This window comes from Thunnus maccoyii, chromosome 17 (assembly GCF_910596095.1).
Source record: "Thunnus maccoyii chromosome 17, fThuMac1.1, whole genome shotgun sequence".
Taxonomy (NCBI): Eukaryota; Metazoa; Chordata; class Actinopteri; order Scombriformes; family Scombridae; genus Thunnus; species Thunnus maccoyii.
In genome coordinates, this window is record NC_056549.1 from 27,137,113 (window position 1) to 27,164,210 (window position 27,098).

Genomic DNA, 27,098 nt, shown 5'->3' on the forward strand with positions numbered 1-27,098 from the left:
CCTCTGTAAGCACAAAACAGGCTTTGTCACAGTACATTTAACCCAGACTTGAAACAAAGTAGTTCATACAAAATGTCATTTCAACATGTCTGAACGCAGAAGGTTTTTATAATTGTTTCTGAATGTTCTTAATTGAAGACAGGGCAAAAAGCCTGCAGCACTACCTACTCATGTACCAATAGGTACAACAGCACACAGCGTCTCTCCTCTGAGGTATTCATGGTGCTGCTCCCTGTTGTATGCACAAAAAGTGACATTCTGTGAAGACTGAAAAAAGACAGCTTGAGAGATAAGTTTCTCATCTCTGCTTACCCGGCTAATCAAACCCAGAAAAGTGGGTGTGATTAGTGTATTCAGTTTTGGAAGATTATAAAAGTTGTCAGAGGTAGCCTGTCCTATTCTGACATAAAGGTGTGGAGGCAGAGAGTTTTCCTTTAACAATATTCACCCATTTCTGAGTCCACTATAACTTTATTATATAGGCCAACAGGGTCTTCCACGCCTATGGTCATGTCATCTTTCTCACCTCTTTCCATGCTTTTGGGGAACATCTTTTAAAACGGTATGACAATGTACAGCTGTGGTGACGTTTTAGCTGCAGTAGTCCTGGGTTTGCGGGATATCGTGCTAGTTAAAAATCACTAAAAACAGAAACGTAAAATAAACAACATTGAATTGTATTTTCTTACTCCTCAAACAGAACTAACCGAGAAGTTCAAGTTTCACCTCGTCTCACTTTGGGGTGTCTCATTAGTGGTGTAGAACGTCCAGTATACTGTGTAACTGCAGCATCTCTTCCTCAAGCCGCCGAAGCTTTTGTTGCCTTTGTCTCCTCCTGTTCCTGCTCATTTTGTACTGTCAACTATCCAAAGCAAAAGCAAAATGCCCCCCTCCAGTAAGTAAAAATATACTTTTGTTTAAAATAAAAAAAAAGAACTGAATTATTTTTAAAAATTAGCAAACAAGTACGAATTAGAAGAAGAAATCTAGCATCTGTATTTAATACTAAGTGAAGGGCAAATGGATTCTTAGCCATGAAGATGTTTTTTTAGATAATTGCTTTTAAAGTATAATGTTTATTCCTCTGTGGATGCGTTGGTTGGATATTTTGATGATCTTAAACCAAATCCACATCCTATTTTATTGCAGTACGCCACATTTAGTCTGTCCTATCCAACTGACTAAAACAGCTTCCGCGCCACATCTCCACAGCACAATATTTGATCAAAGGTAACACAAAGGATGAGGGGGGGGGGGGGGTTCAGTTGTTGTTTATCCTCTCGCACACATTACTGCGACATGGGATTTTGCTGACAGAAGAGCTGCTTTCCCTCTTAACCTCCCTCAGCTGACCTCCCTGGCTGTGGTTAATGAGGCAGGACAGGCTTTCTACTGCAGAGTCCCAGAGGAGGAACAGTCCTACAAGTGGAGGGCTAAGCTTTGATCAGCGCAACCTCCTTTTATTTTTTTTTGTTTTAACTGAGAGTGAAATGGTCTGTGCACCAAGTTTAAACTTCTGAAGACATTTTTTGAAAACCAAGGCCATATGTTTATAAAATCATCCATCTGCGACATTTTCAAAGGTGTGAATTTTGGGATTCTGATTGGGATCTTAGCCTTTGCTTGTTTGCATTTGTCGTCATCTTCTGGTGAGAATGCTCCACTGACTTCTTAGAACCTAATGGAACTTTTGCCCTCCTCAAGATGCTCCCATTTTCCACCACAGGAGGGCAGCATGTCCAAACTTTTCACACTCACTGCAGGCTTGACCTGCTCCAAACCATCGTCCACTTTTTTTAGGCTCGTACACAAGAAGTGAGTATTTGTAACTAGATTTGCTCATATTGTGCTGTGTATCTTAATTGGCGGTTTCAAAATAGACCAGTTTGTGCCTGTAGTTTCAGATACCAGAGGATGTGAGAGCTCTGTGGTCAGCTCTTCACTGGAAGAAAAAGACACAATCAGCTCTGTTTGTCTCTGACTGTTTTAACCCTTCAAAGAAAGGTTAAAGCAGAGGTGTCATAAGACGCATTAACATTAGTTGATAGTCAGTACAGATTCCAGCTTTCTCCCCATAATTTCTCTCTACCCAAGTTTAACTTTCTCCACATGAAGATTTTCTAATGTGGGTAGCAACATGCTGTTCAATTGGGGGGATATCAGAGATTAAAGAGAAGTAGGTTTTGGGAGCGTGTTTGCTTCATTGACAAGTGTAAAAAGGTCATGATGTTGCCAAAAATCCACTTCCAATATGATAAATCATGTGGAAAAAAGTAGCAAATCTTCCATTACATCTGTTAGTACCTACAGTACACTTCTACACTTATTTTGAACATGTTGTGGAGACTCTGACTTTACAATTGAGTTAGGAAAGACGGACTCACAAACCTCAGCAATCCACTCTCAGATATCCTTTCCTTCACATTCTGACTGAATTGAAGTTTCTAACTAAATAGAAATCAAACCCTTCATTTCACCTCTGTGTCATCTCTGCCAAATTCAGATTTGAATGTTTTGTATTCATGACACATATAGTGGAAAAGTAACACACACGAAGGGTTGTAGTGAGGTGCAGATCACTGGAAGTAGACTTGAGAGTAGGAAGAAAGTGTTGCACAATCTGGCTCCATATGCATTTGTCTTTTATGATAGTAAAATATAATTATGATGTACTAAAAATATAATAAAAGATCAATAAAAGACAAATGCATATGGGGCTAGAGTGTGTGACACATTTCCTACTCTCTTGCATTCATGACACGTCAACCTAAGAAGAACAAGACCTCCTAATCTAAGAGTGTTGGTCTGATAGGGACTGTGTTGGAAATTCCCTTATCTCCAACTCAAAATTAAAACTAACAGGCTGACATGACGGTTTTTTTCACACTGCTTCTACTGACGGCCTGTACTGTCTAATGATGGCAGCAATGTTAGCTGACAGCAAGATGTTTCCGCAACTACGTGGCAGGATTGCCATGAAATTAGGTATTAATGTTCACATCCCAAGCGGATCATTTCAAAAGATTTTGGTGACCTCCTGATGTTTTGTCTAGTGTGACCATCCACTCAAAAATATATATCAAAATTGAGTCAGATTGCCATGTCTTTGACTGCGCACATTCATGCTCCCAAGGGGGGGAACGCCCAATGACCTCTTTCCTCTTGAGCCACCTTAAGGAATCTTAAAATCTAGAAGTCCACTATGGATAGCAACTCTGTCTGTGTGTTGTTCATTTGGTTTGACACTTTTGTAATATGGGGTAATTATTGCAGCTTCTATGAACTCTTTTGACGTCTAGCCTTGTCTCGATTGGAATGTTAAAAATGCGACTCCATGGAGCTTTTTGCTGTTCACACTGATAAGAAAACATCAGATCTGTGTCATATGTCAGGCAAAATAACAGAATTAAGACTCTTTGGGCCACAGTGTAAACACACTCCAACTCTGTGTGTCGCTCTAAGGACCCAGTGATGCTCCTGAGAGGCTGGTGTTCTCTGCCAAGGTAAACATCTAAGCTCATGAATACCCGCCACTCATCCACACCCTGCCCTGTTTTCCTAAGCTCTCTCCTGCCTGTGAAAGAAGCAGCACCACTTCTCACATATTGGTTACCTTCTACAGCTCAAGACCAAATAGTATGTGCAGATTGCCTAATTTCTCTGTTTTGATAAGGTTGCACATAGATTTAACTCTATTTTTGCTGAATTCTTCACATCTTCACATCATCTGTTAAATGTAACTGCATAGCAGAGGAGGAGGTAGTGCTTTTCTATGCAACTCACCAGGAGTACAAAAATAGTCTTATTTCCTGTAACTGCAAACGCTCAAGATAACCATTTTATCACATTTCCCCTCATTACCAAGAAAGACTCTCGTAACCTAGTGTTAACACTTGGAAGTATCATTATATGTTGCCAATCAGCAAGTTCCTGTATTCCTTACATGTTATGTTTTATTCATGGGTTTTTATATTCATGAGGCTGTGCTGAGAACATTAGGTCAAGAGTTACATTCTGTGATGGACTTGGATTGTGTAAGAGAGATCAAAGCGCTGCCATATTTAGCTCTGTACAGTATACTGACAGGATGTACTGATGGGCGTCTGGGGGGCTTAAAAGTAAGGAAATCCCATTGACGGAGCCTCAGAAGTGGGCAACATGACCCTGAGGTCCGCTTTGACTCCTGTGGACAAAACAAACCCATGAACAAAACCGTAGCTCTGCACTGGTTCCTAGCTTCTGATTTGTTAGCATAATCCATCCACTCACCATATAAACCCAGTAGCTCATGGGAAGGCAATTGTTAAAGCCTTGGCTCAATCTGTAAATGCTTAGTTTGTACTAGAGAGAAATGAAAGCATTTGTCCTTTGATCTCTGTCTCCTAAAAATGTAGTTCATTATTCAGTAGAGAGAGCTAGGGAAGTTGATGGGGTTCTGTGAAGAAGCTAATCCAATGTTATTGGTTTATTTTTTGTTTTGGCGTGTCCTCGGATAACAGCAGGTCATCTTTCTCTCAAATTGATGTCCTGAGTTACTGACTGTCATTATATGACAGATAAATGTAACAAAATCAAAGCATATTTTTCCCAGTGTTGAAGATTTTCTTAAATTATTCATCACATATGTATGTGTGAAATGCCTTCAGAAGCTGTGTTAATTTACCAAACCTTATTGACTTACAGTCTAATGTAAAGGCCTGGTCATCCGTATGTCTTTGTGAAATAGGTGGTGCTCGCAGGACTAGTTGTTGAATTACTGTATCTGGCAAGCTAACCAATAATGCATTAGCCAGCCAGGAACATGCTAGCACCAGTCAGTCACAATAGCTCTTGGAGGTAGCTGTTAGCAAGGTTGATAACTGACGGGTAACTTATAAGTTGGGCAGGAAGTGCATTGATATAGTGACTTAGCAGGGTGAGCTACTGTCAAGCCGGAGGGTATTGTGTTATTGCTAGCCTGCCACAATACTCCACCAAGCTAGCTGGCAAGCTATCTAACTCACTAACTGGACTATATGCTAACAGAGTTTATTCAAGAGAGTAAAGCTATGCCTGAAATTATTCCATGGTTCACTCATTCACTACTAACTATTTAATAGTCATTCAGTAGTTTACTCAGTGAGCAGTCAGTTGAGATTTTAGACACTTACAGATCATCATTTTGCATCATCACTGACAGGTGAAGTGTCACAAACATGGATGTATTATAAGAGCAGACAGAACAGACAGTAGTGTATTTGCCATGGACACTGCTCCTGTCTCATAGCTGTCTGCAAACCGTTGCCTGTTTTGTGGAGCAGCTTGTATTCTAGCAGAGCAGATTCTATTAAGATGGATGGTGCAACACAGCTAATAGACTATAATAGCTTCCACTACTGTGGACTCTCTGGCTCTCTGTTCCCTCAAAGGCCAGAACTGTCAAGACAGTTTGCTGTTGATGAACAAGGCAAATTTGTATGTCAAAGTAAACTTGAGTTCAGCTCAATGCTAAAGATTTGGATGTACTTTGCCCCTGCAAGCAGATGTGATTCTACTCAACTGAATTGATTGTGTTCTGAAATTCTGTGGTTATGAATGCTGGTGTGACCCAGCCATAACACTTTTCTCCTCTTTTCTTGCTTTTTTTTTAGATCTAGAAACTTGATTGTAAAGCAAATAGCCACATCTTTTTGTGTGTCTTATAAATATGATATTCAGAAGGATGACAGATTGATGTTAGGCCACCATGAGTATAGTAGAGTAGCTTCAGTGCTCCTTGGCATAAATCCTACAAGTCTGTGGAACTCTACCAGAGGAATGAATACCATCCTTTCAAAAGATATTTGGTGATTTGATGACGGTGGAGAGCGCTGTCAAACTGCTGCACTGTTCTAAAATCTTCAATACAGTAGTTGTTCAACTGGGAGCTGGTGACTGTGTAGGCCATAGCATATGATTCTTTTCTATACATCACAGAGCAGGATAGTTGCACATGTATTGTGTCTTTAAGATCAAAATCAACACAATGTACACTCCTCTAACTGTGTTTGTGTCTCTGTTCAGAGGATGCAGGGACCTACTTCCCCTGTGTGAAGAGGGACCCAGGCCGGTACCTGCAGCCCTGCTCCGAATCCGTCAAGACCTGGCTGCGCAGCATGAAGAATGCAGGGAAGGTGCTCCTCCTCATCACCAGCTCCCACAGCGACTACTGCAGGCTCATCTGTGAACACATCCTGGGGTAAGGCTGCCCACACAAGGACCACAGACTGACCCCCTTCCTTAACTAGAGCAGGACACGGTCTGCAGTGCTTACCATAACAGCCCCCACAGGATTTATAACTTGAAAGCTCCGCTCAGCCCAAACTGGCAGTTTTTGGTTTTCCCTCGGCTCACAACATTCCTCACAGCTCTGACATGCCATCAGTCATTCCTTTAGTCAGGTCTGCTTCCAGTTAACCATCATCGTCACACACATATGCTACACACACATATATCCCAGCAGCCCTCAGTGGTCAACACTGAACATTTAACCAGACTCACTGTTTAAATTAGATTATTAGATTAGACAGTTTTATTAATCCCCAATAGGGAAACAACAAATAAATAAACCCATAAAAAGCCATTTGAATTGAGAATTCAATTGAGAATTTTTTCTTGAGAAAATGACTCCGAACAATTAACTGATTACTAAAATAGTTGGTGATTAGTTGAATAATTAGCAACTAATAGATCAATCAACTAATTGTTGCAGCTCTAAACACAACTCCAAATGAATGCTAATGTTTCTCTGTGTCTGCTGGATGTTTAAATAGGCAACTGTTTGCTAACATGTTCACCATAACTTTTATATAAGGTGATATTATATTAATATTGTGTTTTCAGCTTATTCATGTATGGCCAAATGCAAAGAGAACAACTAACAATCATCAGGTTTGCCTGTTAGTTTTACTGAGTCCAATCTTCTTATTTGGAAAGGTATATGATGACTGAAGTCCATCTGCTCAGAAGTAACAATTTCTTAGCAGCCTAGAATGAGCACTTCTCACTTCATTTTATGGTTGTAGATGTAGGTTCTTATGCAGTTTAGTGCTGGTTTTGTGCATTACCGGTCTGTTTGTAGTGCACACTGTGTGGTTTGGGGTTATTTTTGTAGCCTAAGCCTTGTTATACACTCGATCAAGCAGCAAGAGGGCCTTGCAAAAACACAGTGTCCCTGATACTGCTGTGCCTTTACAAAAAGAAGCCCTTGTTGTTCTTTTGTGGGGTGTTGTTATCTCACACTGCACTCGCCTGGCTTGGTGGTCTGCTTTTTCACTCCTCATGCTCAGAGCTGACTGTTCTCTGCAGTCAAGCACAGGCAGAAAGGAGGTCGAGGTAAAGCCGTTTTGCTCTGAATGCCAGTTTGTCTCACGGGGCCTCCGCTGCCCGGGCCTTCCCCCCTCTCACCATTTCCTATAAAGCAGCAAGCGGCCTGGTCACTCCAGTTGTTCCTCTCCCCTTTCCGCTGCTCCCCTGCTGTTTAACTGCCCCCCCCCCCCCCCCCCCCCCCCGCCTCCCCCCGCCTCCCCTCCTGTCTCCGTGACCTCCAGCACCACAGCATGTGTCGCCTCCCAATGAGACCCCAGCTGCATATGGGTGTGTTCAAATCACTGCTTTACAAGGTCAGTGATGCAGATTTATGTTGCGATAGCTACAAGAGGAAATTAGTCCACCTTCATCTCACCAGAGGTGCTTTGTGTGTTGTTTCTCAGATTGGGTTGGCCTGCTGTTAGATCTTTCCTGTTTTAACCACAGCCAACCTACCTCTTCATTAGGGAGGCGCTTGATATGTAATTCAGGCAGCACAGCACTAAAAGCACGTCTCTGTCGGTGTGTTATGTCAGCACTTCAGTGAGAAAACAATTTGTTGTGGAAGACTCCCTCTCCTGTGTCACCACACATTATGTCCTCTCCCAGAGAAAACCGTCACCAGCCTCCAGCTGTCTCAGTGTGGTGAGGTGGCTGGAGGCCAATGACAGTCAGCTGTCAGAAGTAGCACAACAAGGCTAGAGCTGTCTGACAGGAAGCTACTGGCCAACACCCAACAACCTGTCCATGGAGACTGCTGTTGTGTATGTAGATTGCTGACTGTTGTAATTTGGCACAAGCAGAAGTTGGTATTTACTACTCGAGCGCTGCTAAATGTGCTGATTTGTTTGTCCTCTGATGTTTTGGACTTCTTTGGTGACCAAAATGAAGTGATGCAGCCCAAAGGAGCTTCCTCAACAGCTTAATGAGTCAAGATGTCTGCAGTTACAATCTAAAAATATGACTGATAATTCAGAATCAGAATCTGCTATCTGAAATATTATACAGAATTTGACTCTGGTTTCTAGTGGCTCTCAATAAACTTACATACAGTTCCAATAATGATGTTCAGGAAGATATACAGTACCAGTCCAAAGTTTGGACACTGTCTCATTCAAGGCAATGGGAAGGTGCTTTCAAACTTTTGACTGGTATTGTGCATAGTCATACAGCCAATAATATATATAAAATATATGATGACATGTATGTGTTGTAACATAATCTGTATGTTGAACTGCAATGTAAATGATTTTAGGGGTGGAAATCCCACAATTGGATTCTGATTCTTAGTGTCACAATTCAATTCAGAATCAGTTCTCCAAATAAAACAGGTTCTAGATTGAATAGAGAATCAGTTGTTATTAGTGTTCTGTCTCCTGCAGTGGAGATCAGCCTCTCTGCTTGTTATCCAACATGCTGTACAGATACAGGACTTTTGAAATGAAACAGACTGTGGGCTGAGTTATTTTCTTCTCCCCACCAGAGTTGGTTGGAGTTTTGTAATGTGCCGCAGTGTGTGTTGGTTGGCCGATTTATTTACTGGTGCTGGAGTTAGTCTTGTTAGTCTCTGGGTTATTGCACAGGGATTGTTTTCTGACATCACATGGCTGTTTAATTGTTCATAAGTGTTATGGCGTGAGGAAAAAACAGTTCCTCTGTCTGCTTGTTTTGCTGTACAGCGCTCTGTACCAGAGGTTAAAAGTTGGAACAGATTATGCGCAGGGTGTGTGGGATCAACAGTGATTTTCCCTGCCCGTTTCCTGACTGGGGAGGTGTACAAGTCCTGGAGGGTGAGCAGGTCAGCCAGTCCTGACTGTCCATTGCAGCCTGTTCCTGTCCTGTTTGGTGGCCAAGCTGAACTAGACAGTGATAGAGATAAAGAACAGACTCAATGATTGCACTGTTGAACTGGACCACCTGTGGCATGTTGTTGAGTATGATGAGAGGTGTTGAGTATGAGGTATGTTGAGCTCCAGGTCACACTGTCCAAGGTGAGGCCGATGTATCATCTGCAACTTTCAGATATTAATAACTTAAAAGGACTTTAGACTTGTAATAACTCAAATTCAGAATATATCTCCAGTTGTAACAACAGGCTACATGCTAGCTCTGGTTGAAAGTTTCAAGTCGGATGTTAGATGTGTCTGGGTGTGGCGCTCAGTTGCGCCTTTGGCCACACCCAACAGTGATGTCACTGTGTACTGACACACCCTGGAGTTCACCTGTACATCATTGCAGCAAGTTGGGAAGTTACTCTTTAATCATGACGAGGTAAAGAGCAGCTTTACACAGAAGCTCATCACCTCTGAGATAGCACGGTCATACTCACTCCAGTTCTGCCTTATTTGATTCATCAGTTGGCACAAAAGTAACATTCTCATCAACAGTTACTGCAGGCACTTTATTTTCAGAGCCACTGTTATCAAAACCCTACAAACTTAAAGAATCTTCTTCATCCTGTTAATCTGTCTTAATTCATAACAAAATGAGGCTAAATAGGAAAACACATGAACTGATATTTCCTGCTGTGGTAACACTCTTACATATCTCAGGACTCTATAAACTAATTAGAGAAAAACATATTTTTAATCATTTTGACATTTTGACCCCATAAAATAGTTAAAAACAAACAGCTTGAGGAACAACACAGTGTTGAGGATGGGATAAAATTAATGAATGAAGAACAGGTGTGATGTAGTCTTGAGGATCTAAAGACATGAGCATTTAAGAGTTAAAGTAGCATTTTGACTAGTAATAAACCCACTGTCATGTGTCTATTTAAGGTAACTCAGTATATGATGAAATAACTTGCCATACTTGCACACATACATTTCCATTCATCAAACTGATTAATGTACATGTTTTTAAGTTCCCAGTAAGAGCTCCTTCCTGTTTCATAAGGCTGCAGTTCACTTCTCTCCTAATATGGAAGATTCTGTAGATTCTATACTGTACTGTGTAACATCCAGCTCTCATGATGCTTACTGCTACATACTGTCATGATGGTAGCCCTGTGGGAGAGTATAGTGCCCTCTCAAAGTGTTTACTTAGTCTAAGTATTGGACACTGTGTTGTACGTGTTTTCCATCATCTGTACAGCGTGTTTAGCGTCACTGCTTGTGTAACTCAAGTGTTGTTTGGATGCTGTCCAGTCATTGTCACGCAGTGTCCAGGCACCTATCACAAAGGTTCATGTTGTTTCTCTGGTCGTTACAGGAAGGATTTTGAGGAGCTGTTTGATGTCATCATCACAAATGCCCTAAAGCCTGGTTTCTTCTCCTTGGTGCCCCAGCAGAGGCCCTTCAGGACCCTCGGTGAGTACTGGCCTGCCCCTCGAATGTCCCACTGCAAAGCATCAGCACTGCACCATGCTGCAACTGCAGTGCAGTCTGTCAGTTACATGTTAAATAATGAATTATATAAAATCTAAAAAAAACAAAACAGTGTAAAATACCCATCTTAATTTCCTAGAACCATCTGTGATGTCTTACAGTCCAAAACCCAAATGATATTAAACAATGATATAAAATAGAGAAAAGCTCCAAATCTTCAAATTTGAGGAGCTGGTACCAGAGAATGTTTGACACTTTTGCGCGATAAATGATTGAAACCATTAATCAGTTATTAAATTGTTGACTTTTCTGTCAACCAAAATAAATAAAAAATCTGACAGTGTCAGTACAAGAAACAATAACAGTTACCATAAACAACACTTCAACATGTGGATCTGTCCCCATGCCAAAGTTGAGTATATGGACCACTAGTTAGAGCAATACTCATTATCCAAAGAGTCCTTTTATTGCCATAACCAAAAATACAAGAGCAAACGTGTAAGGGATGGATTTAACAGTGTGTTTGTCTGCTTTAACATAAGCTGCTAATGTTAGGATTGCTGTTAACTAACACAATTATTATAGCATTAACCTGGTGTAATTTTCAATGCCAAGAGTTAGCATATATTACCAGTGATCCACATTATTATGTGAAGTTACAGGTGACATTAGAAAAAGCCCTGACACATCTGCAGTGAGGAAGCCACTGTAACACCATCCCTAGATGGAAACTGAGAGGTGTTAAACCCTAATTCATATAAATAGGACGGACAAATTAGAAACACTTCTCAGTAAAAGCCAGTATAAACCACACTTCACCTGCAACACAACCCACAGCCTCCAAAATGACCATAAAAATAAATCAACACATCTTTGAAACAGAGGAAATAAAAACTGAACATTATAAACCTTCATTAAGGTCAGATTTACTGCAGTAGTATATTATCCTGCATATAGGTAGACATAATAAACTGCCAAGTAGGTATACTTACAATGAAGCTCAAATCTAACCTTTGTGTCAGTTAACTGAAGATGTACTTTTAAGTATGTCAAATGAGAAACAAAACCTTAGCTCACTGACCGGATCTGGCAGCCTGCACTATAGCCAGAGACACTTTACAGAAGTGCTGAGCAGATAGATAAACGGTTGTTTGTCAGGAAACAGTTCCAGCACTTAACCTCCCTTAAAACCACAAATCACCATTGTTACATTCCTGTTTGTGTACAGATTAAACAAACAAGATACAACATGTTCATTAGTGAATTTTATAGCTGTTTTATAGGTGTGTCTTCAAAGTTTGGACAGAGCCAGCCTAGCTGTTTCCCCTGCTTCGAGTCTTTATGCTAAGCTAGGCTAACAACTCCGATCTTCTCATCTAGGGCTGTGATAATAACCGAATTAGTGCAATACCGTGGTCATGTGATGCCTACCGCTAGTTGAGCTCATTACCGTCATCACCGCATTGTTTAAAACAAAATGTCAACCACAACTTCCATATACTGTAGTCTAATGTGCTTGTGCATATACTGTGTAATATATGGTAACACAGTGGAGATGTAAGAGGCTACGTGATACGTTGGAGGATCTGCGTTGCCTAGGCTTGCTCCAGGCACCAGGCTGCAAGACCTCATCATCGTCCCATGAGAACGATCGCTAAGGGCGACGCCAAAAGCGGTGCGTGAGAAAGCGAGGCAAGTGAGCCAGCCGCCAAACTACGCTAAAGGCTAACCCAAGTCGACCAGCTCTCCCGTCAATCTTCCTCGCCAACATTCGCTCCATCGACAATAAACTAGACTACCCAACACTGCTTCTGACCTCCCAGAGAGAAATGACAAACTAGCTAGCAAGCTAGCTGGGCTAACTGCTCTCCGGGTCGGACAGGATTGCAGGTGTGGTCGGTAAACCGCCAAACCGTGGGGATACGTTGCTTTTTCTCTCAGAAATACAACAAATAAGAGCATATCCCAAAATTTCTTTAAACCATAAAAAGTTCCATATTTTATATATATCAGTCATTGCACTCATGTCCCTGGTGTTAAAACCTAGGCAAATAAAACCAAAACTGTCTGCACGACTAGATACACAAGAGATAAGCGATAAAAATCTGTTTGTTTTTCTTGTAATTTGCATGAACATAGCAGTGCCTTTTTAGACATCTTCACCTGCACCAATATTATACATCTCTCTTTGTATTATTTTAGGAGTAACTCTGAGCAATTCTCCTCAAGTTCTATATTTAATATGAAGATTTCCAGCAGCTGTTAGTTGTGTCAGTGAGATAAATATCTGCCAACATTTCATTGGCTCAGATCCTCATCATCAGCAGCCTGCATAACTCAAGTTACCTTCCTGGTAACTGGAGTAGGCTTCTGATCCTGGATGCCGGTGGTGAAGGTGTGCACTGGCAGGGGCGGCCTGCCGGAATGCTCCCCTCATCTGGATTGTCTCTGTGCCAGCAATAACACTGGGGATGCATTACAATATGTGTGAAGACAGGATGATCCACTCACTGAAGTATTCTCTTCTCCCTCTCTCCCTCGCTCTTCCGGAGTTTTGCCACGTTGGCAGAAAAAAAGCATCAGCATCTGCTCTTCCTCTGGCCTCCACACATACTGGCCACTCCTGTTTTTACTTGTCATTCTGCATTCTTCCATTTTTCTTTTTTTATTAGCTAACAAAATTTGACACCAATAGTTTATTACCTTAAGACTTACGATTAAACACTTCACCGGCACGCTCAGTTCAACGTCATGCTGTATTTGTTAAGATGACACAGTGTATAGTTATCAGCTCATAAATAATGCAGGCTTTTCCTTTTTTTTGGGATCATTTTTTATTGGTTTGTATTTTAAAACAGAATGGAACATGAGTCAATGGTATCTCCTGTCTTGCTCCACTACAGTACATAGTCACACCAATGATGCATTCTCCCAGGCACAATGCCCACTTGCAATGTTTGTTCACAGCTTGTGCAGGGGAGTAGCAAGAACACAAGTCAGTACATGCAAACACATAATATCATACAGTGCATGACAATTGCAAGTGAAAGAAAATACAAAGCATGTAGGATACATTTTCATAATTGTCTGAAGACATGCAGTTTTGATTAATAGGTGACTCTAAATTGCTAGTAGAGGTGAATGTGTTAGCTCTGTGATATACCGGTGACCTAGTCAGGTGTACCCCACCTTTCGCCCAATGCATGCTGGGATAGACTCCGGTCCTTGTTCAGTCCTGAGCAAAATAAGCATCTGTAACTGATGGGTGTGTGGATAGACTTCTTTGCCAAAGTCAAACAACTAGTCGAAAATGGCTTTTTAGCTCATTATAATGATGTCTAATACCATACAGATGTAGTAAATGTGCCTCTCCCTACCAGACTTGACTTTGGTTCTGGAAACACAGGAATGGAAAAAAAACTGTGGGCTTTCACAATACATGTAACCCAGGGATTACAGTGCTGTATGTACAGTAAGCCCTGAGTCATTTTACAACCACAGCTTCAAATGTGTGATATCCCATTCTAATCCTAGGTCTTATTAAACTCCAGTCTAGAGCACAGTTTCCCTTGTTGCCCTTATGGGAGGATATTAACTAAGGATTTGCAGCTGGTTTTAGGCGCTAAACAGTCAAATAACTCATTCAATCACTGATCTTTTTGTTGATATGACCACATTAGGCTAGTTCACTCATATTTCCTCACTTATACGTTCTTCTTGTGAGATGAATACACACAAAAGTATATTCTTATCAAGCAGTATTCCAGGTTCAGCAGCAGAAAACACTTTGTGCTCTGTTGCTATTTAGACATGTACAACATGTCTTAAACAACCTGGACCTGATTTAGCAGCACTTTCTGCAAATCAGATAAATTAGACTAATTTACTTCTGTAGTCTTTTTTTTAAATACTACTAATAGACTTTGAAAATAATAAATATCCTCCATAGAGTCCTGGACAGGCCAGTCAAAATAGTCAGAATACACATCTGGCAGCATCTCCTCAAGGCCTGCCGTGACTTGCTCACCATCCCCTTGTTTCCCAGTGACACAACCAGGTCTGTAGTGAGTCACCTCCATGTCAAACATGCTTTATATTTGTGACGCATTGTAGATTTTGTCACTGTGAACTATGACATTTCAGTATTTAGCACTACATGACATCTGCTGTGAGGCCACTACAACAGAGAGGTTTTAATTTAATAACAAACTGCAGAGAAAATAATTAGATTATTAGATCATTTTATTATATTACAGATCACATCAGAAAACATGAAAGACATACTGTATTTCATTCACATACAGTTAAAATTAAATTTCAGTTTTGTTTTTATGCACAAAACACTCTCTCTTTCTATCTCATACCTGGAACAAAAATATATGATTTGTGAGCGAATCTGTGAATCTGCAAACATCTTGTAACGGGAGATCCTGTGTGTGTGCTGATTGGTTTTCTTTGCTTTAACCATCTTACCCCTTAAAGGATTGGTTCACCTTTTTTCAAGCCATTAAGAGAGTCCTTCCTAATGTGCTTCCAATGGAAGTCATGGAGGGCAAATCCACAGTCTTCATTCAGTGCAAAAATGTATTCCAACATGTATCTGCAGCTAATAACTTCACCAGCAGTTAGCAAAATCAAGTGGGTGCCTTCCAAATTTAGAATAATAAAAAAAAAGTAAGTCCTGGATTAATAAATACAGATGTGAAGCAAGGTTAAACTTTCCCCAGGCTTTCTGTAGCCAATGCTTTCCCTCAGGGTTAAGACATACAGTTGTAAAAAAAAAAAAAAACCTTGAAGAATGTCATTTAAAAAGTGCTGTAATAACCATGTCAGAAAAAAGTGTGACATAAATCACTACTTAACATCAGGCAGTACATCATCATCATCATCATCATCATCATCATCTTTTATTTAAGTGAAAATGTCTCAGGACGTCTTCAAAGCTGTCCACTCATCTCAGCTGCACAGTTTACACTTCTCTGAGCTCCACATACCTCTCATTCCTCTTTCTCGCAAAGTCCAGTGTCCTCACAGCTGTTCCCCTGTGTCTGTGTGTGCGTGTGTGTGTGTGTGTGTGTGTGTATATGCAGTCCCACTAGTGCAGGGGCTCATTCCTGTTCTTTCACTCTCTTCTGTCACAATATTTATAGCATATTTAACCTCAGTTTGAACCTGCAGTGGACTATACTCTGTAGAATGGTTTTGTCAGCAAGAGTGAGGATTTTCTTTTAACCAGCTGCTGCTCGTCTTAAATACAAGTCATTCAACTTAAAGACCGCTGTCTGTCCAGAGCAGCAATTACCTACTTCAAAGAAGGAAGTCTATTGATTCCTAGATAACAGCCAAGGAAAACATACTGCTTTTAAAAGGCCATTGATTAGTTTAGTTAGAGGTACTTCATGACAGCTGTCATATAAATCTTATACGATAGCATTGGGTAGTAATATTTGACTATGTTCATATTTCCATAATGTTTTTCCTGATTCATTATAGCTTTTCTCACAGATCAGAATGTGTTTTCCTTATTTATGGGATAATAATTTTACCTGGACACCAGTCTCTTTTTGTGCTGGCTAAATTGGCAGCACAGTACCAACAGATAGATGTGAGACTGAAGGGGAAAAAAGCATGAAAGCAAGCATTAAAGTCACACTGAAATTTGAATTCTCTTCTGTCTTCACTCACCCCGAAGAACACTAATGATGATGTATCAAACACAATTTAATAGGGAGCCATATTTGGCCATGAAAAAGTGCTTATTTTTGCAAAGTCATAGTCCAAACTGTGCCACCAGTTTTCCATTGTCATTACAGTGTATAATTACATGTGTAATGGCACTGAAGCAACCTGGTTAGTGTAAATGCCCTTTGATAATAAGCTATAGTCAGTGCTGACAGCAGCACCGCAAACCAGACCAGATAATAAAGACCGTCTACAGACATGTCTGTGCCAACCTCATTATACCTCCTTCACGTTCCTGGGTGTCATCACCTCCATGGACTTCAAGAAGGAAAACATCAAGTAAACAACCACAAAATCTAAGGACAAAATGTTCCAATGGCTTGTGAAATTACAGAAAACCTTAAGTGCAGCCACAAGTGACTCATGGTGACATCATAATTATCTGATTAGAGTTAATGCTTAGTCTGATGTTTAATGTTAGTCTGATGCTTGCAAAAGCATACAGAAATACAGAATATTGGAAACTTATTGTGTACATTGACATAAACGCACCCAATAATACCAATATAGTAAATAAGCAACGATAATAAGTAAAGTACTTTTTCACTGTTTGTGCATCGTTCAGTTCTCTCTGTTTGGAAGACTGAGGATTTCAGCAAACTACATGGAGTCATGGTACTGCATGGCATGAGTGAGCACAACCACTGTGGAACTGTAGCTTACAGCTGCAGTAATTCACATCGAGTGCCCCGTCTGATCAGTGAAGAGGATCACTGACTCCATCCTGCTGAACATCTATGACGTCTTTTATATCAAGTCAGCCTGCACATAAGAGCAGCTTCTCTGTTTCTGTGTTCTTGATGAATGACAGAATCAACACACCACTGATAGATTTCCTTCATACTACAAACTCTACAGAAACTCACTAACCTGCTTTTCATGTGCAGCATCTTCAGAAGGTATTCATCACTCTTGTGCATGTTGTTGCTACTTGATACCTGTATATAGTACCAGTGTGGACACACCTTCCCATTCACTTGAATGAGAAACTGTGTCCAAACTTTTGACTGATACTGTACATTACACAAAATGTCATGTAATGAGAGAAAATGATATACAGAAGAAAGGGTTTAAAGTTGAACTAATAAACATTTTTATGTTAACATGGGATCGAATAACTGTACGTAATGTGAAAGGTGTTGCTCATAGTGACAAACTAACAGAGAATTATCACTAACTTTGCAGTTCCTCTCTGCTCCACAGAGGTTTTCAGCCTGTTTTATCTCTCTGTTTGTCTCATCTATTTGGTTTTACAGCCTGTAACTTTACTGTTTTGATTCAGTTTCACAGCTTTCATCAACTTAGTTTCTGGCAGCAGCAGCTCATTTCATTAAGTCTGTTAAACCCACTATACACATCCTACTCAGCACCAACCAACAGACAGGCAAAGTTAGCAACCAGCCAGTGAACACAGTGGAGCATTTAGCAGCTAAAGAGCCAGAGATTTTTCTCATAAGTTAGAGGAGACTAAAACAGAGGTAAAAGGAGAGTGAATTTCAGATCAGCAGACAGCAGGTAGATAACAACATGGTTCCAAATGAAAGCTGAAGTTGCTCTGTGTCTGCTGGATGTGTAAATAGATAACTGTTCACTAACAACTTATGGGGATAATATGTCAGTGTTATATTTGAAGCTTGTGCCTTTGTTTCCTAATGGTCAAAAATCTATTACATGTCATGCTGATATTTGATTTTACTAGATTCGACCATTTTCAAGTGAAACATTTTTAGCCATGTGAGCAGCAAAGCTCTAGGGAAGGCATGGTCAGTCAGTCAGTCTACTACTTTGGTCAAGACAAATATTAGATGGAAAGACAAAAAATTGGGTCCAGACATTCAAGCCTGAATTTTCTGTTAGCACTTTCAGTTGTTCCAATACTTCAGTTTATTATGTTTTACTTGCATAACTATTGACCATTCCATCAGTTAATTAACGAATGTTAGCATGCATCATCACAGGCTGACATTAACATTAAAGATCCTCTCCAGACATGTCTTAAGACATACAAATACTCTGTTTGGAACAATAATCTGGGTCTGATATAATTTTTCCACAGAAAAATATAATTACCACTTTAAAATCCTTAACATGTCATCTACTCCTTCTCTCTCATTAAAAAATTCCAGAATCCATGAGTATGTAAATATTTTTCATCTCAGAAGTTTGTGTCTCCTACTTCACTGTAAAGTCCATTCTCAGTGTTTGTTTACTGGAGGCTTCAAGTTTCTGCTGGACCAGGACTGGCTTCTAAACTATTTGTAATCAAAATCATGCATGTAGGCCCACACTTTAAAATCAGCCCCCCCCCCCCCCCTCAGCAGATGGATGTGAAAACACTCTGCACATACATCATTCTGCACGGTGAAGCTCAAACATCCAACAGTAGAGACAAGAAGAAAAAGACATTTTTGAGTGGAGTGGGACTTTAAACACAGTCTCTCAGAGAAGCCTGCATGGCTGTAGACTCTTAGTCATGTTTAAACATCTTTTTACTTTGTAATTTGGGGTTTTTGTGTAAATTGTCGACTAGAATAAATCCATATTGAATCAGGATACAACATGACAAAACAATATACTGTACCACTGTTTTACTACTGTATATCATTTGCAGTTGTTTAGACTGATGATTGCTTGTCTCCTCTCATTGTATAAATATTGTCTTAAGACGAAACTGCTCTCATACTCAGTTGGACTTCTTTCACGGAATCACTTTTTCTCTTAAGCAAACACAAAACATGTAGCCAGCAAGTGGAAAATCCTCAGTCATTATTCACGAGCTCTGTGTGATCGGGTGATTTGCACGGCTGAACGCATGACTCCGCCATGTTCGGAGGGTAAATGTGAGGATTTGGGAAGCGGTCCTGGTGGACACATGGCCTGTAGTGGGGTTGGATTGAGACAAGAGGGGCACGACTGGCCCGTCATCACTGCTCTGCTTTCACTCACAGCCTGGTTTTCCCCTCCACTGCTGAGCTGAGTTGAGGTAATGGCTGCTGGAACAACAGCAGCTCAGATATCTCTGTACTGAGAGTGAATGTCCAAAATCAAATAAACAAGTAGACCTTTTCTCTGATGCTTGAGATTTTTTTCTCATATGCGAAGATGGTTTGTCATTATTTATCAGAACTTTATTTAATCTTGAGATAGAAATATTTTTGGACAGAGTCCTGGCTAAAATGATGCATTGACAACATTTTATCCTTGAAGAAAATGTCAGTTTTCAAAAGTTACTTCTTGTGTAGTTTTGCTCTTGTCTGTTTCAACAAAAAATGTCATTGCTCAGTATTTTTTTTGTCATATTTTTATTGAGATAGGAAAATAGACATGAGGAAAGAGAATCATGCCATTGAATGTAAAGTTTCAGACAATTTAAAGTGGCAAAAGTTTCAGCAGGGTTACCATCAAAAGTAACTCCAGTTGAGTGATTCCCAACCTTACCTTGTAGGTGTGTGTATGTATTGTATATGTGTATATGTTATAGCATTTATTTGGGGCAATTAGATTGGTTCTTCTGGTCATGGCATATCAATCCCATGGTGTGTCTAGACTGGAGGCCAGGAGGTGGTTTGGCCATATTACATGACCCTCAGATACATGAGTGTGCATGTATGTATGTATGCATATATGTGTGTATGTGCCTTATATGTTATATGTTGTATTATTTGTCTCAATCAAAAAAAGGCCAATATGTGGCCCCTTGTTGCTGCAAATGTCTGAGTTTTGAGCAGTTAATCAAAGAGGAGTTTTTCCCACAGACCTAAATTGGTTAAAGATTCCCTCCAGACATGTTTTACGACACATAAAAATACTCTGCTTTGAAGAATAATGGTTGGCTTATATGGATTTTCTATAAGCATCACACTTCATATTGGACCACAATTGACTTCCAAACCAGTACATGTTTTAAACTCAGATTTAAGGTGAGCACAGAGCAACTTTCCCCCTTCAGCAGATGAATGTGAAAACAAACAGAGACTGTCAAACAGCCAAGTGAAGGAACTAGAAGCCAGACACATTTTTGAATGGAGGGGGACTTTAAATTATCTTGTAATTCACAAGAAAAATCAAAGATCAGGGCAAAGTCACTCTGCCTCTGCAGTTCTGTTTCCTCATGACCTTGCTGATGCTGCCAGAGAGGTTTGGTGGTAGAGGACTGTCTGTTCCTGTAGCACCTGGCTGTTCGGTCTGATTCTCTTTTCTTTCACCCAGTAAACGACGTGGAGGAGAGTGAGGGCCTGCCGTCGCTGGAAAAACCCGGCTGGTACTCCCAGGGAAATTGGCCACACCTCCACGAGCTGCTCAAGACCATGACGGGAAAACCAGATCCCAAGGTATGCCAACCGCCTCGTATATTACAGGAGCAAGTCAGACATCTAGGTGCAGAACATCTTAGGCTCGCTTTGTGGTTGACTCCAACTTTGCTTGTTGGCAGAGGCTGAAAGAGATGAGGGTTTCACGATGAATCAGCTCAGGGAGATTCACACCGGTGTGATGGAGAGGAGGAACGTGGCTGTTGGCATGACTGTCAACAGGGCTGCTGTGTGCCAGCATGCTAGAGTTCACTGATAGCCTCCTATGTACAATGCAGCCCATTCTTAGTCATTTTCTACACAGATGAAAGACTTCTTTTTTTTACCTCTTTGCTATGGTAGAATATTACTTTATAAATTACTTTTTTTCTTGAGCCCTGCAACATAGACAGATGATGAGAAAAGGTTTTAGTTTACTTGCAAGTTGGTGCCTCTTCATACTAGGATTCTGACTGGCCAAGGGTGCTGCAAGATTTGTTAAACTCCAATTGTTCGATCTATGGAGCAATGTTGCATAACACATTTTAAACATTTACATAGTTTTTATTTCACATATTTATATTTCACATTTTCGTGGCAAAATATAAAAAAGAAATAAGCATCAAAATCCTTCATATTAAAAACTTCCCTTTTAAAATCAGGTCAGACTTGTCAAATCACACATGACATTTCCTGGTTGGTTAGTAATGCAGCTGAGTTCATACATGTAAGTTTGAGTTTTGATCTCAAGATTCAATACTTTATTGTCACATCAGCGTTGACAGTTCTCAGGGATTTATGGTAGTATGCTCATAAAAATAAGAAATAAAACATTCAGTCAAAGAGTGAGTACAAATAGAAGGACAAAAAATGTCTCTTTAAATAGACCTAAAGGAACTGTTGATTCATCCCAGCCCCTCAACACAGTCTGAACCTGAGCCTGCCATGAAATCTCACATCAGACAGCACAGTGAAAGCTACTTGGCTTATGGAATTTTGCAGGGTGGGGAAATGAGCTGTCCCATACTGGAATGCCACATCTGAAGGAAATATCTATCAAATGGTGCTCTGGTCCCCAACTAAGCTCAAGAGGCATATGAGTGTTTTCGGAGAAGTCCTTGTGGTGCCTACTTTTGAAGTGAAAAAAATCTGTCGGATGATATAAATCGTAGAATTTCGGGTGACAGAGTGAATTTTGAAAGTGATTACTGCTCATTTAACAACAATAAAAGAACGTAGCATTTGTAACAGTGAAACTTTGGACTGAAATCAGTACATGTCAGTGGAATTTCCACCTTCAGTGGATTCACTTGTGGCTGTGAAATGACTTTGCACAATGCATTTTCTCAGAGTTACATTTTTGTGAACCTTGACAGACAAAATTGCGTCATTGACCACCATGAAACCATCTTAATAGTGCTGACGCTGAGGGAACGGAGAGCTGAAGAGACCAAAATGGAGGAAGCTTCCATAACAGTTGTGTTGCACCATACAATTTTATATAATCCTCCTCCACCGTACACCGCTCCACAAAAGATGCATGGTTAGCAGTCAGTCGTGAGACAAGAGTCGATGGCGAGCTAGTTTACTACCAGACAGTACTGCTACTACTACATCGAGAGTTGTCATCAAGCTTTCAGCCCCACCTACTTCACAGGTACACAAATACATTTTGTTGTGCCACTTTTTGGCATGACTTAGACAAGAAGTTTCCAAAAAATACCTTTTCTGTTTGATTTAGTTACCCACAATGCCCAGGTTTGGTACAGGTAAAGGTCTCAGTATGCTTCAGACACACCTGCTCCTCTCTGAGTGGAATTGAAGGGGAGGCTATAATTTTTGACCGAGGATGTATTAAGGAGAACTGGATACCATGTTTTAAAGATGGCACCCATTCATTTCTATGAAAGTTGCTCAGTGGTGCTTGAAGCCAAAAACCTCTGCTGTGTTTCCACCATGTTTCCGCAGGCTTCCTCATGCTTCTGCATTTTTGAGCCCATAGAGCATGCTTACTGGAGTCCTGAGACTTCCGCTGGCCAAGCCGGCTGACTTAATGGGGATAAAATAGTTTGACCATGCGTCTCTTTTAGACTTTCCAAATGTTGTTGGAGTGGATCAAATTGCTATAATAAAAAGAGTCATTTTGTGGGGGTTGTATTTACACTATGTCAAATTGGCTTCACAGCCCAGCGCTATTTCTGGGGGCTTGTTTTTGATGGGCAATTTTTGCCTGACAGACAATCCAATAATCATGCCCACTTTACACAGTGATATCACCACTTGTGCGGAGGTGAGAAAGTAGGCAATATTTGAACTTTTCCCCCAAGCTCTCTTTTTCATTTTTTACACGACTTGTGGCCCCTTTTTGTGTGTACAACTGACTCGCAATAAATACCTTTAAGGAGAGACTGTCCAAAAATGTGCGCCCCTATCCTTACAATACAATTCATCGCGTCTTACTCCCTCTCTATGATGGAAGGTTTTTTGCTCTGTCTTTCAAGTGTGGCTCTTTGGAACGAATATAAACACTTTTACCTTTAGAAGAAAGAAATCGTATTAAACCAAGAAAGTTTTGTGTCTTGGGAGGCAATAAAAGCAAGCTTGAGCCTTGAAGTTAGATATATGAGAAGACATACAACCAAGTTTGCTGTAGGCATACTGAACCTTGATATTTCTGATAACAGTGACATCCATGAGAACTGTTAAACTTCTGGGCAGTGTAGTATTTCACAAGACTTATGAGTAAAAGATGTAAACAACTGTTAAAAATCCTGATGTTATACATAAAGCACAGATAGAGCTGCATCAGCCAACCCCAAGTCCACCCAGCAGCGCTCGTCATCATCCACATCCCCAGCTCCTCTCTCCCACCTCCCCCCCTCCCCTCGGCTCAATGCCCCCTCTGTTCCCCAGCCACGTGGAGAAAGCTCTTGTGGAATTCAGTGTCAACCTGCACTTATAGCTGCTTTAAGCATTCCTCCGGGGTGACCCGAGGCACTCTGTGTTTTCAGCTCCCTCCACTTTCACCTGACAGGATTCAGGGAAGATTACAGTTTGCTCTTAGTGCTCACAGTGCTAGAACAGCTGGGGGTCATGGCTGGGCTGACGTGTCGTTATCACACTGATTCAGAGGCTTAAATATGGCTAGTCTTGATCATTTTGAGTACAAGACGGAGGATTTGGAATGCGATGCTATCATAGTTGGTAATACTTTATTTAATAGGTCTATCATTTCCAACCTGATCTCACAGAAATACATGACCATGACCTCTTAACACTGCATTATGTAGTGGTGGCACATAATATGTTAAAATTACGTGCTGGTACCACAGAAACGATGCAAATGGAAAGACAATTGGGATCCTTTGTCGTGCTAGACATATAACGCCGTGTTAAGAGGTCGTGGTCATTTCACGCATTTCTGTGAGATCAGGTTAATCATTTCCCAGTGAACATTTAAACTGGCTGACATTTTAGAAAGCAAGATAAATTAGTTGTTCAAATTTCAAGAGGCACTAGATCTTTCAGTCTAAGATAATGCTCTATCTCTTAGGGTTAGGGTTAGGGTTAGGGTTAATAAGTCGCCCTTTTATTTCTTAATATTAATCCCGTTTTGTAATCCAAGTCAAAATCTTCCAGTTTTGATATGATTTCACGTGTTTTAAATGCAAATCACTTACTTTACAAGAACTTTCTGCTTCTGGTTCATTTCTGTATATAGATGTACCTCACTCTGCCTGGTTTAAACTGAAACTGCATTGAAACCATGTGCAATGATCTCATTTTGTTGGCAGAATTTGTCACAACTTAAGAGGAATATAACATTTTAGGACTGAATATAAGACAAATGACTATTGTCTCGTTGGCCCCTTGCTCTCCCTGTGCTCCCGGCCCCACACAGTGTGCAGCACAATGGGCTCATTAAGGTCCCTCTTCATGCCTGCAGCTCTGTTTACCTGGGCCCGGCTTTAGCTTTAACTGCCCCTCTGAGTGACGAGCTGATAAGAGAAGGGGCCCACATCCCCACACTGCATGTCATCTAAGACCTGCAGTAAGCTACTTCTGATAGTAAGAGCACAGGAAGCCTTGATGTGCTGTACGAGACGTTCAGCAGACACTGAGCCACATGGGTTTCCTATTGAAGTCCTCGGCTCTGACCTGTCGACTGTATAATAAACCAATAATCCCTAGCTTGTCTTGCAAGACTTTGAACTGTCTTCTACCATCCACTTGTTTACATTGGCTCTCCATCATCTCACTGCGGAATCAGTGAGAGCCCACATGACTCAACCATTCCAACTAAGAACGTTAGACAAACATTAACACTAAAAATGTAGCACCCTCATTGATTGAGACCACTGCAGCACAGCAGTAGTGCCAACACAAAGGGCACCGGCAAAAAATGCATCATCTGGCAAAAACGTTGAAGCTGGCTCATCTTTTGCCTCAGCACAACCCGGTAATGGTTATAATTGCACTGTTTACCTGGTGATTATCATAATGGAGGATGAAAGGACTGTTGCTGTAATAAGTTATAGGTACATTAAAGAACAGTTAAATTCATCCATATAATATTAGAACACTACTGGACAGTCCTTTAGAGTCTGATAAATCCTAAAACTCATGCATCTATTACTCAAACTGGCCTTCCTGGGTTGTATTGCAAGTCCTAAATAAATCAAAAAATTACAATTCAGGCCACAAGTCTTGTAAAAGTAAGTCTCAATTCAAGTCTGGAGTCCTTAAGGGTAAGTCCAAGTCAAGCCAAGTTTTCCTCAGCAAATTGTAAGTCAGTTGCAAGTGTTTCAGGGCTGAACGCTGACCTTTAAAGGAGTACTTCACAGATGTAGCATTGCACCCCTGTAACATTGTCGGACTCACAATCGACAGTTTTTAAAAAAAAATTGATGCAGCAGAACAGAGATATCTTGATTTTTATTCCACACATTCCTCTTTCTTGTCAAAACCCGGCGCCTACATTACCCACAATACAACTCGCTTTGATTCCCTTGACTTCGGTGTGTTATGCTAGTAGCAGCTGATGTAACCTGCAGCTGCTAGCCTTCAGCAGAGATGAGGAGCAGCTACAGACGTCTGGTAACCTCACTTCTTTCTAACTCCACACCCCCATATTGTTTTCATTTTCTAACTTTCAGTCTTCAGCCCCAACAGACGCTGACTCGAGTGACATCACTTGAGGCAATTTATCAGATTTCACACAGCTTCCTCTGGAGACACAAAAGGCTTTATATAATTTTTTTCACATTTGCAGTCGTACTCCCCAACACCTGGAAACACTGATGTGTAAAATCAGTGGAATTCCCCTTTAAAGAAATAGTTCAACATATTTGGAAATATTGTTATTCACTTTCTTGCACAGAGTTACATGAGAACATCTATCTCATATCTGTACAGTAAATATGAAGCTACAGTCAGCAGCAAGTTAGCTTAGCTCATTGCAAAGACTGAAAACGGGGAAACAGCTATAGAAGCTCTGTCTAAAGTCAACAAAATCTGCTCACCAACACCTCTTAAGCTCATTAATGAACACGTTATATCATTTGTTTTATCCGTACACAAGTAGAAATGTAAAAACAACACTTTGTGGTTTTATTGGGGGTTGTGCTGGACTGTAGAATACTATTTTGCTGTAGCCTGCAGTCTTATTTACTTCACCAGTGTAGTTCAGGCGAATGTTACTGTATCCATCCACGTTGAATCTCTTCTGTAAGATGTTGCCTCCGTGCTGGAATCTTGGCCTCTGTCAATATTTAGCATACTGATCCCATGACTCTAGCAGCAGACTGCTGAGCAATGAGAGGTGCTGGGCTTTTGGGGTACGAAGAGCAGCTGCGGCCAGTTCTGGGAAAGTCTGGTGGAAATGTGATTCCTCCAGACCCCTCCTTGCAGGCCCAGCCTGCAGCAGCCCCGATTAGCCCATCTGTTTGTTTACATGTGGCCAGACTGGCCAGCAGACTTCTGTGAAGGGGAGGGACGACGGGCAGATCCTGGAATGCCTTACATCCTGCAAGCTTTTCATATCAACCAGCAATTAAACTGCAGTACTATGCATTGATAATGTAACATAAATTAGTGTAATGTGCATTGTGAAGTATATTCTGTAGGAATAAATAGAAACCAATGGCTGCCTGTGGAGTACTTCCAAAAAATCTGTAAACTGTATAGTATGCATATGAAAATACCAATATTTTAAAGTATATATGATTTGTAGTAAAGGAGCTACTGTAAACTTGCAAAAGCACTTTCTGTGGTCCTTTATTAGCGATGTAATAAAACAGTATTGATTGCAGTAATGATACATTTCAAAGGGAAATGAATTTGCTGATCCCTTGTTCTTACATCTGGACACAAAATCATTTGAACTTTAGACTCATTATTTTTCAGTGTT

General features: G+C 40.6%; 1 protein-coding gene across 1 annotated transcript in view; it reads left to right on the forward strand.

The window, feature by feature from the left end:
- Nucleotides 1–27,098, forward strand: part of nt5dc1 (5'-nucleotidase domain containing 1) — a 70,386-nt gene that overhangs the window by 32,743 nt on the left and 10,545 nt on the right. The window contains exons 7-9 of the mRNA XM_042390285.1: nt 6,043–6,217; nt 10,543–10,640; nt 20,610–20,731. Of these exons, the coding sequence (XP_042246219.1) occupies nt 6,043–6,217; nt 10,543–10,640; nt 20,610–20,731 (395 nt within the window). The remainder of the gene's footprint in view (nt 1–6,042; nt 6,218–10,542; nt 10,641–20,609; nt 20,732–27,098) is intronic.